This window comes from Leopardus geoffroyi, chromosome B1 (assembly GCF_018350155.1).
Source record: "Leopardus geoffroyi isolate Oge1 chromosome B1, O.geoffroyi_Oge1_pat1.0, whole genome shotgun sequence".
Taxonomy (NCBI): domain Eukaryota; kingdom Metazoa; phylum Chordata; class Mammalia; order Carnivora; family Felidae; genus Leopardus; species Leopardus geoffroyi.
The window spans coordinates 205,763,113-205,778,964 of NC_059327.1; the positions used below are offsets into that span (position 1 = coordinate 205,763,113).

A 15,852-nucleotide genomic window follows, 5' to 3' on the forward strand; every position below is an offset into this window, starting at 1 on the left:
GATTGCACCGTGTGGTGTGGAGATGGGGGTTCAGAGAGTTATAGCCCCCAGCAGCACGTGGCCCCAGGTCCCCATCTCAGCACCCCTTCGCTTTGTCTTCTCCTTTTTTGTTGGGAAATGGTGTCTCCGTGTCCTCACTTGCATTTCCACCCTTTACTAGAGAGGTGTCTGTACTGATTGTTCAGTGCCTTCTTCTGCGTTGTTCTTGGCCCTTTCTACATGCATATTAGATGAGACTGTCGCTTGGCATGCAGAGCCTTGCCGGGGTGCGGAACGAAACCACACTGGGTTTTCATGTTAATCTGGGTGAATGCCACCCCAACAATTGTGAGCCCGTTCATCCATCCTTGAGTAAGTCTCTCTCTTCACTTGTTTGGGTCTTCCTATATGTTTGTCAATAAATCTCCATATTTTTGTCTGTAAATACCTTGCATGACTTGTGTCAGATTTTCCCTGAGATGCATTTCAAGTTTTGTGGTTATTGTCAATGCTGTCTTTTTGAAAACTACGTTATCTACTTGTTTGGTTTAAAGACTATTACTGATCTTGTATACAGATTTTGTACCCAGCAACATTGCAAACATTTCTTTTCAGTTCTGATAACCAATTTCCAATATCATCTGTGATTATTGATGGTTTTGTTTCTTGTTCTCCAAACCCTCTGCCATGTTTTCTGGCCCGAGTGTCCCCTCTCCTCTCCCCTCCCTCTCCCTCCCTCCTCTTCCCCCCAGCTCTCTCTCTCTTTCTTTCTTTCTTTCTTTCTTTCTTTCTTTCTTTCTTTCTTTCTTTCTTTCTTCTTTCTTTCTTTCTTCTTTTCTTTTTTTAGAAAGAAGCTTTTTGTTGTTTATTGGGGGAGGGGTGGAGAGAGAGAGAGAAAGAAAGAGAGAGCGACAGAGAGAGAGACAGAGAGAATCCCAAGCAGGCTCCATGCTGTCAGCACAGAGCCTGATGTAGGGTTCAATCTCATGACTGTGAAAACATGACCTGAGCCAAATTCAAGAGCCCGATGCTTAACCACCTGAGCCTCCCAGGCGCGCCCCCCCCCCCACCACCCAAGTGTTCTTTCTAAGATCTCCAACACAAACTTGAATAGAGGTGGGGATGACAGGACTGAAGTCATTAAGTATGGGGCTTGCCTGGGCTCTTGGTAGATATCTTTTAATATTTTAAGCATGTTTTCTTCTATTTTTAGTTTAGTTTTGTATAAATTGGTATTGAATTCCATCAGTGCTTTTCTCTCATCATCATAGTCATTTATTTTCTCGATTAATCTGTTACTGTGGTAAATTACACTCATCTATATTTCAATGTTAAATCAAACTAATAATGCATCATTTCAGTCAGTTTTACTATCGCTTTGCCCTCCTACTCTGTATTTCCACCCCCATAAGCAGCCCTTTCTTTGGTAATATGCTTCTGTATTTATGGGAAACAATGAGTACACTGCTATTCTGATTATTCCCATTTTGGGTGTGATTACTGACTTCTTATTACTGAACTTTGGGATAGACTCCTGGCACTCCCAACTCAATGCACGACGTTTTCTCTTCACAATGCCAATAGTTCTGGATTTTTTTTTTCCCCAAAATCAGTATTCTACTTTATTAAGATCATAAACATCATCCACTGGTGAAGTATACAGTGTTCCATGACCTCATTATCTTTCTTGTTTTCCTTGAAATTAACAACTGACTGACGTTTTCCATGAACCTGTGGCCAACTCATCCCCAGCTTTTGACAAAAATGCAAACATGATGTTCATGTGTCCAAACATGCCAAGTAATCCAGGATTTCTTTTCATATAGGCCTCCCTTCCCGGGTCCTCACCCTCTCCTGACATGGGCTCTGTGGGTCTCTGCACAACCAATATTAGGGATCTCACCCTGCTCCTCTCAGTTCCCTGCGTGTAGCTGCACACTGTGTCCCAAGATCTTCATGGCAGGAAGTGGAGCTGAATTCTCGCTAAGTGACACTGGCCAGTTACAGATGTTTATAGCAGCTTTATTCATAATTGCCAAAACTTGGAAGCAACCAAGAGTGCTTTCAGTAGGCGAATGGATAAAGAAACTGGTGCCTCCAGACAATGGAGTATTATTCAGCACTAAAAAGAAATGAGCTAAACCATGAGAAGATATGGAGAAACTTTAAATGCATATTGCTAAGTGAAAGAAGCCAGTCTGTAAAGGCTACATACTGTATTATTCCAATTGTGTGACATTCTGGAAAAGGAAAAACTATGGAGACAGTAAAAAGATCAGTGGTTTCCCGGGTCTTGGGGAGGGAGGGATGAATGTGTGGAGCACAGTGGATTTTTAGGGCAGTAAAATTATTCTATATAATGATAAATGATATAATGGTGGATTCATGTCATTACACATTTCTCAGAACTAATAAAATAGTCAAGACAAAGAGTGAACCCTAATGTAAACTGTAGACTTTAGCTAATAATAATGTATCAACATTGGCTCACCAATTATAATAAGTGTACCTCACTACTGGAAGATGTTAATAGAGGAAACTATGTGTGGGGGAGTGTAATATGAGAACTCCCTGCACTTTCCAATGAATTTTTCTGTACACTCAGAACTATTCTAAAAGATAGTGCCCGTCATTTTTTAAAAAATAAAAGACAATGGTGAAGATAAAATGTACTACTAAAAACTATGAAATTAATTCAAAGGCAAGAAAGAAATAGAATAACAGTGACAAAAAGGAAAACAAATAGAGAACTTACAGCTCTAAATCCAACCTACAAATAATTACATTCAATGTAAATGGCCTAAATACTCCAAATTAAAAGGCAGAGATTGTTAGACTGGATAGAAGAACAGGACCTAAGTTTTGCATTTATAAGAGCCTTCAATACATTTTTAATACAGACACAGTAGATTGAAATCAAAATGGTGGAGAAGTTATATGCAAACACTAATCAAAAGAAAGTTGGCGTGGCAGTATTAATATCAGATAAAATAGACTTTAAGACAGAGTATTACCAGAGATAAAGAGGTATATTTCATAATGATATAAAGTAAATATATCAGGAAGATATAACAAATATCAATGTATACATGTCTAATAACAGGTTTAAAAGTCATTTAAAATTTTTAGGGGCGCCTGTGTGGCTCAGTTGGTTAAGCCTCCGACTTCGACTCAGGTCATGATCTCACGGTTGGTGGGTTTGAGCCCCGTGTCAGGCTCTGTGCTGACAGCTCAGAGCCTGGACCCTGCTTCAGATTCTGTGTCTCCCTCTCTCTCTGTCCCTCCCCTGCTTGTTCTCTGTCAAAAGTAAATAAACATTTTAAAAATTTATTAAAAAAATAAAAGTTATTTAAAAATTTTTCTTATTGAAGTATAGTTGACATATGTTACATACGTTTTACATGTACAAGATAGTGATTCAACAATGAATAATTATGTAATGTTCACAACAGTAAGTGTCTCCATCTGTCACTGGATGTTATTATATTGACTATATTCCCTATGCTGTACTTTTCATCCCCTTGACCTATTTATTTTATAACTGGGAGTTTGTACTCTTAATCTCCTTCACTTGTTTGACACACCCCTACACCAACCCCTCCCCCACCCTGACAACCTCCAGTTTGTTCTCTGTATTTATGAGTCTGTTTCTGTTTTTGTTGTTGTTTTGTTTTTTAGATTCTGCATATGAAGTCATATGGTATTTGTCTTCCTTTGTCTAGCTTATTTCACTTAGTAACCCATAGGCCATAAATAACAGATTTTCATTCTTTTTATGTCTGAGTCATATTTCATTGTGTATATATACCACATCTTTTTTTTATTAATATGAAATTTATTGTCAAATTGGTTTCCATACAACACCCAGTGCTCATCCCAACAGGTGCCCTCCTCAATGCCAATCACCCACTTTCCCCTCTCCCCTACCCCCCGTCAACCCTCAGTTTGTTCTCAGTTTTTAAGAGTCTCTTATGGTTTGGCTCCCTCCCTCTCTAACCTTTTTTTTTCCCTTCCCCTCCCCCATGGTCTTCTGTTAAGTTTCTCAGGATCCACATAAGAGTGAAACCATATGGTATCTGTCTTTCTCTGTATGACTTACTTCACTTAGCATAACACTCTCCAGTTCCATCCACGTTGCTACAAAAGGCCGTATTTCATTCTTTCTCATTGCCAAGTAGTATTCCATTGTGTATATAAACCACGATTTCTTTATTCATTCGTCAGTTGATGGACATTTAGGCTCCTTCCATAATTTAGATATTGTTGAGAGTGCTGCTATAAACATTGGGGTACAAGTGCCCCTATGCGTCAGCACTCCTGTATCCCTTGAGTAAATTCCTAGCAGAGCTATTGCTGGGTCATAGGGTAGATCTATTTTTAATTTTTTGAGGAACTTCCACACTGTTTTCCAGAGTGGCTGCACCAGTTTGCATTCCCAACAACAGTGCAAGAGGGTTCCCGTTTCTCCACATCCTCTCCAGCATCTATAGTCTTCTGTTTTGTTCATTTTAGCCACTCTGACTAGCATGAGGTGTATACCACATCTTCTTTATCCATTCATCTATCAACGGACATTTAGGTTGCTTCCATATCTGGGCTATTGCAAATAAACTGCAATAAACATAGGGGTGCATATATCTTTTTGAATTAGTTTTTTGTCTTTGTTGTGTAATACCCTGTAGTGGAATTACTGGATCGTACAGTATTTGCTTTTAATTTTTTGAGGAAACCCCATATTTTCCACAGTGGTTGCATCAATTATCAATCCCACCACTAGTGCATGAGAACTCCCTTTTCTCCACATCCTCGCCAACACTTGTTATTTCTTGTATTTTTGATTTTAGCCATTGTGACTGGTGTGAGGCAATATCTCACCGTGGTTTTGATTTGCACTTCCCTGATGATTAGCGATGTTGAACATCTTCTCACGTGTCTGTTGGCCATCTGTATTTGTGTTTTGCAAAAACATCTGTTCAAGCCCACTGCCCATTTTAAAACCTTTTTTTTTCTTTTTTTTGGATTGAGTTGTATGATTCTTTATATCTTTTGGATGTTGATCCCTTATCAGGTATATCATTTGTAAATATCTTTTCCCATTCAGTAGCTTGCCTTTTTGTTTGTTGATGGTTTACTTCGCTATGCAGAATGTTTTAGTTGGTGCAGTCCCTATAATTTATTTTTGCTTTTGTTTCTTTTGCCTGAGAAGACATAACCAGAGAAAACGTTGCTACAGTTGATAAATTACTGTCAATGTTTTCATCTGGGAATTTTATGGTTTTAGGTCTCATAATCAGGTTTTAAGTCCATTTTGGGTTTATTTTTGTGTATGGTGTATGGAAGTGGTCCCGTGTCATTCTTTTGCATGTAGCTGTCTGGTTTTCCAATTCCATCTATTAAGAGACTGTCTTTTCCCCATTGTATATTCTTGCCTCATTTGTGATAGATTGACCATATAAGCTTGAGTTTATTTCTGGGTTCTCTAGCCTGTTCCATTGATCTATGTGTCTGTTTCTGTGCCAGTACCATACTCTTTTGATTATTATAAATTTGTAATGTATCTGGCAATCTGGGATTGTGATATGTCAGCTTTGGTCTTTCTTAAAATGCTTTGGCTGTTTGAGGTCCTTTGTGGTTCTTTTTTTTTTTTTTTAATTTTTTTAAACGTTTTTATTTATTTTTGAGAGAGAGAGACAGAGCATGAATGGGGGAGGGTCACAGAGAGAGGAAGACACAGAATCTGAAACAGGCTCCAGGCTCTGAGCTGTCAGCACAGAGCCCGACGCGGGGCTCAAACTCACGGACTGCGAGATCATGACCTGAGCCGAAGTCGGATGCTTAACCGACCAAGCCACCCAGGCGCCCCATGGTCCTTTGTGGTTCTATACACATGTGAGGATTATTTGTTCTAGTATTGTGAAAAATGCAATTGATATTTTGATAGGAATTGCATTAAATATGTAGATTTTTGGGGACAGGTAATATGAACATTTTGACAGTATTATTTTGATCCATGAGCATGGTATATCTTTTCATTTGTGTTTTTACTTTCTTTTATCAATGTCTTACAATTCTTAGAGTACAGGTCTTTCACCTCCCTTGCTGAATTTACTTGTAGGTGTTTAACTTCAAAAAAAAAATTTTTTTTAACGTTTATTTATTTTTGAGACAGAGAGAGACAGAGCATGAACAGGGGAGGAGCAGAGAGAGAGGGAGACACAGAATCTGAAACAGGCTCCAGGCTCTGAGCTGTCAGCACAGAGCCCGACGCGGGGCTCAAACTCACGGACCGTGAGATCATGACCTGAGCCGAAGTCGGATGCTTAACCGGCCAAGCCACCCAGGCGCCCCGGTGTTTAACTTTTTTGTGTGCAGTTGGAAATGGAACTGTTTTCTTAATGTATCTTTTTTGCTACCTCATTATTATTGCATAGAAATGCAAAATACCTGAAGCAAAAACTAACAGACCTAAGAGAGAAGCAAATAGATCCACAATCATAGTTAGAAATTGTAGCTATCCTCTCAGTAATTGAAAGAATAAGTAGACAAACAAATCAGTAAGGATGTAGAAGGTCTGGCTGACAACTACTGTGACCTAATCAACAGGTATAAGATATCACACTCAATGATTGCTGAAACTACAGTTTTTCTTCTTTTCCTATTGCACATGGAATGTTCATCAAGATGGACCAACTACTAGGCCAAAAAGTGAAGCAGGAAATATTTCAAACTGGATGATAATAAAAATGCAGCATATGAAATTTTGTAAATACAGTGAAAATAAACCTTACAGAGAAAGTTATAGCTTTAAATGTTTATTTTGGAGAGGTAAAAAGGCTTAAAATGATTTTAAGTTTCTGTTTTTAAAATCTAGGAGAAAAGACCCAGAGCAACTGTTGTTCGTAACCATATTAACTATTCGATGGCCAGGAACCAATTTTAAGCATCTTGTGTCTTAACATGATAGCAAATGTAGACACTTTGCTATATGTAGCTACATTTTAGGAAACTGATTGGGGGCTTGAGTATGATATGAATTGCATCCTCATGGTTTTCTATTTAAAATAATGGAAAATGGATCCCCAGTTACTGTTTTAGCATGAAACAATGGATTTTCAGAATGGACTATTAAGTGGGAAATGACCTGTAACTAGAAAAAAAATTTTTAGAAAGTGATAAAAAAAATCTTAAAATATTTGTAAATTAAATATTAAGTATCTGTACATTAAGAAACACTCTCCCATCAAAAAGACAAGAAATAGGGGCACCTGGGTGGCTCAGTCAGTTAAGCAACTGACTTCGGTTCAGGTCATGATCCCTCTGTTCGTGGGTTTGAGCCCCACGTTGGGCTCTGTGCTGACAGCTCTGAGCCTGGAGCCTGCTTCGGATTCTGTGTCTCCCTCGCTCTCTGCCCCTCTCCTGCTCATGCTGTCTCTCTTCCTCTCTCTCAAAAAAATAAATATTAAAAAGTTATTTAAAAGGACAAGAAATAACAAAGGCGTTCATGAGGATGTGGAGAAAAGCAGCCCTTGTGCATTGTTGGTGGGAATGTAAATTGGTGTGGCCACTATGGAAACAATACGGAGGTTCCTCAAAAAACTAAAAATAGAACAACCATATAATCCATCAATTGCACTTCTGAGTATTTATCTGAGGGAAATAAAAACACTAACTCAAAAAGATACCTGTACCTCCAGATTCATAGCAGCATTATTTACAATAGCCAAGATATGAAGACAAACTAAGTGCCCATTGATGGATGAATGGATAAAGAAAACATGGCATATATTTGTACACACACACACACCCCGACAATATTGCCATATGCGACAACATAGATGGATCTTGAGGGCATTATGCTAAGTGAAATAAGTCAGAGAAAGAAAAATCCTGTGTGATCTCTCTTATATATGGGATCCCAAACAAAAAACCCCCAAAGCTCATAGATACAGAAAATGAATTGAGGGTTGCTAGAGGCGGGGAATGGGGGTGGATGAAGGGGGTCAAGAGGTATAAACTTTCAGTTATAAAATAAATCCTGGGGATATAATGTGCAGCATGATGACTATAGTTTAAGATATATTTAATTTTTTAAAATGTTTATTTATTTTTGAGACAGAGATAGAGCGTGAGCAGGGGAGGGGCAGAGAGAGAGGGAGACACAGAATCCAAAGCAGGCTCCGGGTTCTGAGCTGTCAGCACAGAGCCTGATGTGGGGCTTGAACCCACGAACTGCGAGATCGTGACCTGAGCTGAAGTCGGACACTTGACTGAGCCACCCAGGCGCCCCTAGATATTATATATTTTAAAGTTGCTATGAGAGTAGATCTTAAGAGCTCTTATCACAAGAAAAAAATTGTAACTCTGTGTGGTGATGGATGTTAACTAGATTGATTGAGTTGACCATTTTGGAATATATACAAATATCAAATCATTATGTAAGTTAAAATGCATGAGTTGGAAAACTTGTATCTGCCATTGTGAGCTTTCACTGTGTAAAGAGGTCTCTCTCTCTCTCTCTTTTATTTTTTAACATTTATTTATATTAGAGAGAGAGAGAGAGACAGAGTGTGAGTAGGGGAGGGGCACAGAAAGAGGGAGACAGAATCTGAAGCAGGTTCCAGGCTCCGAGCTGTCAGCACAGAGCCCGATGCGGGGCTCGACCCCACTAACAGTGAGATCATGACCTGAGCCAAAGTCGGTCGCTCAACTGACTGCGCCACCCAGGTGCCCCAAGATGTTTCTTTAAAAACATTTTTTCTTTAATGTTCACTTATTTTTTTTTTTTTTTCAACGTTTATTTATTTTGGGGACAGAGAGAGACAGAGCATGAACGGGGGAGGGGCAGAGAGAGAGGGAGACACAGAATCGGAAACAGGCTCCAGGCTCTGAGCCATCAGCCCAGAGCCTGACGCGAGGCTCGAACTCACGGACCGCGAGATCGTGACCTGGCTGAAGTCGGACGCTTAACCGACTGCGCCACCCAGACGCCCCTGTTCACTTATTTTTGAGAGCGTGCGAGAGAGACAGAGACAGAGCATGAGTGGGAGGGGCAGAGAGAGAAAGGGAGACACAGAATCTGAAGCAGGTTCCAGGCTCTGAGCTGTCAGCACAGAGCCCGACGTGGGGGGACTCAAACTCACAAACCATGAGATCATGACCTGAGCCAAAGTCAGATGCTTAAACAACTGAGCCACCCAGGTGCCCTGATCAGTGAATTTTAATAAACTGGAGCAGAGAATTTCACTGACACAGTTTCAGATTCCACATTGCAACTAATCTTTAATTTTGTAAGTTTATTTATTTTGAGAGACAGAGACAGTGCAAGTGGGGGAGGGGCGGAGAGAGAGGGAGACAGAGAGTCCCAAGCAGGTTCTGCACTGTAAGCATGGAGCCCGACGCGGGGCTTGAATTCACAAAACCATGAGATCACGAATGACCTGAGCCGAAACCGAGAATTGGACGCTTAACTGACTGAGCCCCCAGGCACTGCAATCTTTTCTTTTATAAAATAACTTTTATTTTAAAATAGTCTAAATCTCACAAGAAGTTGCAAAAATAGCACAGAAAGCTCCACATACAGTTCCCCCAGCTCCCCCAGCTATCTCTTACACAGACCCAGAACTTCTCAACCAGGTAATTGCTAACTCAGGGGCAGACCTTAATAGGGCTTCACCTGTTTTACATGCACTTGCTTTTTCTCCAGTTAACCTTTAAGAAACCATTGTTTGTCGAGTTTTAATGGAGTCTGAAAAAGAACATCCACAAGGATTAGAAAAAGAATACTCCTCCTCCCTTTCCCAACCATGTATTTGTGTGACTACTTCAACCAAACACACATATCACAACAGAACGATTGCAGAATCTAGCCATCAGACGCGACAGAGATTTGCAAAAACGTGAAACAATGCCACTCTCCTCAGTACGTATTTTTCTTTTGGAAAAAAATAGTTACTTTCCTTAAAAATACGCTATGTTAACATGGACTGAATTTACATCTTTATTTTCAATGACTAGGTTTTGAAATGTCTTCATGTTGATAGATGAAACCCACCCACGATAACCGAAGCTCCCCGAGACCTCCAGTGTCTTCTAGGGTAGTGAAGGGTCTGAGCTCTGTGAGGTAAACGCCGGCAGTGGGTAAGCCTCCTCCCACAGACTTCCCGGGCTCTCTTAAGTCCACACGAGGCCGCAATAACACATACATTTGAGTCAGAGGAAATTAGAAGTTCAGAAGTTTATGGAGTTACTGTCAACAAGGGAACAGGATTCATATTCAAACTATTTTAAAGTGACCTTTCAAATCACTTACTATTTGATCTAAATTCAAGTATAGCAGTGAAAGAAACTGAAGCTATTCATCAACTCTGTAGAATTCACAATATTTTTAAGAATGTTCTCGCATTGAAACAGATTTTTTTCACTACTCAAATGCATGAAGTGAATGGACTTTAAAAATATATTGTTCTCCCAGTGCCTATGACTTTGTGTTGGTTTGATCCATGGCTGTGAAGAACACACAGATGGCAGCTGTGATGAGGATGTGCATTCCCTCATAAAGAAGTTTTGGAGAAAACACACTCCATATAAATAAATGGTAACGCAGGGATGTCACCAAAATGATATACGCAGAAACTGGAAAAGAACAGATCAGTGCGTAGCAGAAGCAAGCATGACTCAGTGCAGAACCACTGTTAATAAAAAGGGAAATATGGATTAGTATCTGCCACTGCTGCCTCATATAAAGCATGAACATAAAAGCAAACAGTATTTTTACTTTGAAAATGACCACGGTAATTCTTGTTCCTGGCCCTCCGCCCCCACCCCGGCCTCCCAGTCTGGATCTGGTCAGGCTGATGGGTAGGAGCTTGCCTGAGGGGACAACAGCTGCAGGTGGCTAACCTGTCCCTCTCTAGTGTCACAATCTGCAAGAATAGTTTTGAAAAGTGCCCTCCAGCTTTTGCAGTTATGTTTAAAAATTATGTGCATGTACTACTACACAGCACAAATATTATGAAACACAATGAAAAGAAAATCCCACTGGATGAGATACAAGTTTTGAGCTCTGCTTTGTGCTGCCCAGTGAAGCATCTGGTTGGTGTGGTCTGGGGACACTGGCCTGCGAGTGTTTGCTAAGCAAATGAACCGCGAAGAACATGCCCAAACATGAAACAGCCCTCAAAGCACATGCTCGGGTCGTGATCTCACGGTCTGTGAGCTCGAGCCCCACGTTGGGCTCTGCGCTGACAGCGTGGAGCCTTCCTTGGGATTCTCTGTCTCCCCCTCTCTCTCCCCCTCCCCCACTGTCTTAAAAATAAATACACAAACATTAAAAAAAAGAAGACAAGTTTTAGTTCTGACGCCTCCCCGCAAACACTGCAATGAGCGTAAGCGGCTTTTCTGTGGTCAGTCTATGCCACACATCACCGCTGCCCACTCTTCCTGAAGTGTGGCCTTCATCACACACACAGCTATCTTCACTGGGCAGGACTCACATCAGCAGTGCTTCGTATGGGGATACGGACATGGGCCTGGGATTACTGGACTTCCAGGTGGGGAGCAAGCACACCCACCAGAGTAGATGCTCTGTGTGCTTAGGGGAGTCTTGGGGTGCCATGCTCATACTGGGAAGGGTCTGGACATGAAAGGTGAGCAATGAGTTCTGTGTAGAGCAAAGGCTGGGAGGCAGAGGAGCGAGCGCGTGCACATACGTGCTCCACAAAGGGGCTCCCTGGGCCTGTCGACCAGGCACAACTATCTGGTGCCATCTAAGATTCCCCCCAGTGTGCTCACCGTCCAGTGAGAGGAGCCAAACAGTCATTCAAGGGCCAAAGGATGCCTGGCCCCTCATGCTCACAGTTCTGGTCCCCTTCTGTGCCCTCACCTTGCCCTAACTGGTTCTCCATCTTGGGCCTTGGTGCCCATCCTTCCTTCCTGCCGCATTCTCCAGCTGCCCCATCATCCCCGGCAGGCAACATACTCTCTCTGCTTCTACTTGCATGCCATCCTGTGGCCTCGTCCCTTCGCACGTGCTCCTCTCCAGCTCCCTTGACTGATCGTGACCACTTCCACCCACATGCCCTTCTCTGGGCAGCTGTCCTGACCAACACCAGCAGACTCAGGGGCCCAGCCATTCTGGCCTCATCTCTGTGATGTGCTCAGCAAGTAACGGACCCATCTCTCTGCTACGGCCACCAGCCCATGAGCTCCTGCACCTCGGGTCCCACTGCAGACCCAGTCCATTAGGCCGAGGACCTCCAGGGAGCTGGGCCCTGAGGCATTATCTCATTACGTCCCTCAAGGGCCACTGCACCAATACCGGTGAAACTCTTGGGAACAGCTTCCTGGATGAATACTTGTGGCCCATGGCTCTGCTACCCCTCTCTTGGGGAGTGCCATGGAGTCCGTGCTTAGCTAAGAGCCTGCGGACCTCGCTCCCTTCTTGAGCAGACAGGACGGAAGCTGGAGCTTGCCACAATTTCACACATAGTAAACATGACCTAGTTAGAAAACTCTGGCTTCTTCCTTCCATAGCAACATCCAGGGGGTCACCATTCCCACAACCTCAGCTAAGATGACGGGCACTCTAGGGAGTGAATGAAGGCCTCACAGCCTAGCTCGGCATGGCTTCCCGTGCCACCAGGCTCTAGACCCGAAGCCAGCCCCTGTAGCCAAGGGTCATGAACACCCAGGGCCCAGTTTCTGAGCCACTAGCAATATTTTCTGTTTAGTTTTCTTACTTGACTGAAACAAAACAACTCCAAAAACCAATGAGTAGAGCTTGACGCAAAAGTAAAAGCTTTTAAAAAAGAAAAAGCAAAACCTTTTCTAAAATAAAAGAGAAACATTTCTTAATTAGGGAAAACGTCACGTAATACTCTGCAGTTGATTAAAATGCTTTCAGCTTACTTAAAAAAAAATGCTTTTTTTTTTTTCTCCCCAATACAGATAGATGAAAAGTGTCAGGAAAATCAAACTGCGATCCCAGCACCAGAGAAGCTGCCCTTCACAGAAGCCTAGGCTCTCCCTGTCTGGCCCTCATCCTCCCTGGCCCACCTGTTCAGCTGGTCTGCAGACCAGACTCGGTGTGCTTAGCAGAGCCACGTGCACTAAGGCAGTCAAGCTCTCCGAGGCAGAGGCGAGCACGTCTTGCCAACTCAAGGCCCCCTGGGTCCCCGACACACGACGGCACTGACGAGGACCGAGGCCTCCCAACCCAACCTGACCCTGGTCACAGAGACATCTAGGAGCCTGCTAGGGAGAGAACCAACAGGTCGGTAGTGGTCTCGTGGCCCACGCAGGGTCACAGGCAGCACGAGAGCCTGCAGGTTAGCGCGGGCAGTGCAGCGGCCCCCACGTGCCTCTGCTCCAGCCAGCAGTGCCTGGGCTTGCAGGCGCTGACCATCAGACGAGCAGTGACTATCCACAGACGGGCCCCAAGAGTGCATCCGAGGAAAACACACTGACTTGTAGGCATCTCCCCTCAGGAAACCTAGAGCCAGCTGGAGAAATGAGACTCCCACATTTGGGAAGCCAAACATCAACCGTGGCAATTCAGAGGGGCGGCCAGAAGGTCCCCGGAGTAGGAAGCCTGCTCTCCACAGGTGAAGCCTTTACTTGCTTTCTTGCCCTAAACTTCGACTTGAGGGTATCACCTCACTCACTCCTACACTCCCCTCCACCCCTTACGTGACTGTGGAATGGGAGAAGATGCTGGCCCGTGGACACGAACTTGGGGGCAGAAGTCGAGGGTCCCTGAGGCCTGAGTCTCAGGAGCTGGTCTGGGGTGAGGACGAGAGGCTTCCCATGAAGTACGTGCTGTCCTGAGAGGTGGGACCTGAGCATGTCCCGGGAAGTTCAGACATGGGTCAGCAGTCACCACAGCAGGGGCTGCACTCTAATGGGGGGGCAGAGGAGTGGGGGTCTAGAGGGGTAACAGGGACAGGAGGCCTCAACCTCCCGCAAGCGACATCCCCCTGTAGGACTGGGGACACAGCGGGACATTTGGCAGGAATATTGTCCTTCTGGGGCCTGCCCCGCATGTTCCACACAGCCCACTCAGCATGTGGGGGCTGGTCTAGCACCTCAGCCAGACGTTGGCTTTCAGAGGGGAGACCACGCCTGTGGGGTGTTACTGAGTAGCTTAAGAAAGGCAACGGTGCTTTTGGGACTGGGGCACTGAGAGAGCCCCGACACACGTTGCACGGCTGCTGACACCACCTCCAGCACCCGTGGGACTCCTCACATAGGCCCCACCCCCCAGGAGGTGATACCATCACACCGTTTTACAGAAGGGAGAGTCTGGGCCTATTTGGAAAGTGCAGAATCAGGCAGGCCACAGGCTCCTCAGGCTGCACTCTGCCAGGCCGGACCCAGGCGCTGAGGTTACCGTGGTACACAGACTGGGAAGCCCCTGCCTTATGAAGCCTTCTTTCTGGGAGGGCCAATGCAGAAACAGATGAGGAAGCAGGGAGGAGCATGGTGGGCAGGAGGATGGGGTAGGCTGCCCCATGGGCTGGCCAGAGGGGCGGGCCACCAGGTGGAGCCCGATGGGGCCTCTCGGTGGCAGGGCACGGCACGGCCCCAGAGTATGCACCCCCTGACGGCATCCCCTCAGGCCTGTGCAGGCTCCTCTGTAGCAGGGGTCCTGGAGGTGAGAGCCAGCATGTCTGGTCTTTGGGCCCGAAGGGTGGCCAATAAGGCCACCAGCAAGCAAAGAAACCGAGAAGGGTCCCTGGAAACCATACCCTGGTATGGGCTGGAAGAGAGCAGCAGAAGCTGGCTGCCCCTGTGGCCTCCCCATCATCCCGACACAGGGCCCGGGTGGCCACAGACCTGACCTGCACCTGCCTCTGGCTCACATGCTGTGGACTGTTCATTCTTATTTGCGGAAAGGAGAATGCATGAAGACTTTTAGCCCCTTGGGGTCTGGAACCCTGTATCTGGAATAAGGTACTCTCTTTAAACGGCCGACCTGCCATCAGAGTTTGTGCTAAGAGACAAAGAACAGCTTCACCTGCTGGTTTCTGAGCTCAGGAAGCTCACTAAGTGGCTGGCCCACAGCACGGGTCCTGCGAACGTTGCAAATGCGGTCAGGAACACAGCTGGGACCTCCATGTAGGTGTCCAGGCCCACGAAGCCCGCTGAGATGTCCACCGTGGCTATGTTGTTGGAGTTGCCCTGGAACACAGGTAGAAGCAGCACTGACACAGCCACCAGCAACCGAAGAAAGCTGCATGTGGTCACAGTGACACGGACACCCAGGAGCCCCAGATGCCCGCCCACTCCTTTCCCACCCCGCCGCCAGGGGGGGAGGAACAAATATACGTCTGCCGATGAACTATGGAAAATTCCAAACCTTCCTCAGATCTATCTACTTAAGACAGACACGCCGACCTCCCTACAACAGAGACCCTGTCTGAGGGCTGCACCTGGTCTTGGGAGGCAAGGTGGCCAAGGAGAGGCTGAAGGTGGTGTTGCCACATGGCTCTTTCAATGGGTGAATGCTGCTGCTAGGAAGAGGGCACGCTGGCCACTGGGGGGGGGGGGGGGGGGGGCTTGGCCTCCAGCTTACGTGTCGGATCTGAGACCCTGGTGGGTAACGAATGCATGGCTCATCTTGCACAAAAGGTAGGGTCTACATCCAAGGGAGGGTCTCCTAAGATTCAGTCCCTCTCTCTACTTGCAGTCTTCACCACTTGTAGACTACTTGTAGTCCCTCTCTCTACTTGTAGCTGGTGACCTTTTCCTTAGCTACTCAGGACATCTATAAGTTTGATCGCACCAATGTCTGTCCCAGCCCAGCAAAGATCCCTCCTGGAACCACTTATTGATGGCTGAGGACACAACTCCAGCCAGGTGTTCATGGCTTCACAG

General features: G+C 44.9%; 1 protein-coding gene across 10 annotated transcripts in view; it reads right to left on the bottom strand.

The window, feature by feature from the left end:
- Positions 1 to 9,473: 9,473 nt before the first annotated feature.
- The window catches only part of PIGG (phosphatidylinositol glycan anchor biosynthesis class G), a 44,054-nt gene continuing 37,675 nt past the window's right edge, over positions 9,474 to 15,852 (bottom strand). For 9 of the 10 annotated variants that reach the window (XM_045474902.1, XM_045474899.1, XM_045474900.1 and 6 more), the window contains 2 exons: positions 14,993 to 15,156; positions 9,474 to 10,667 (listed from right to left, as the gene is read on the bottom strand). In XM_045474902.1, the coding sequence (XP_045330858.1) occupies positions 10,454 to 10,667; positions 14,993 to 15,156 (378 nt within the window). In that variant the 3' untranslated portion in view covers positions 9,474 to 10,453. Of the gene's footprint in view, positions 15,157 to 15,852 lie in introns of all 10 variants that reach the window. The other variant, XM_045474905.1, reaches the window with a different exon arrangement.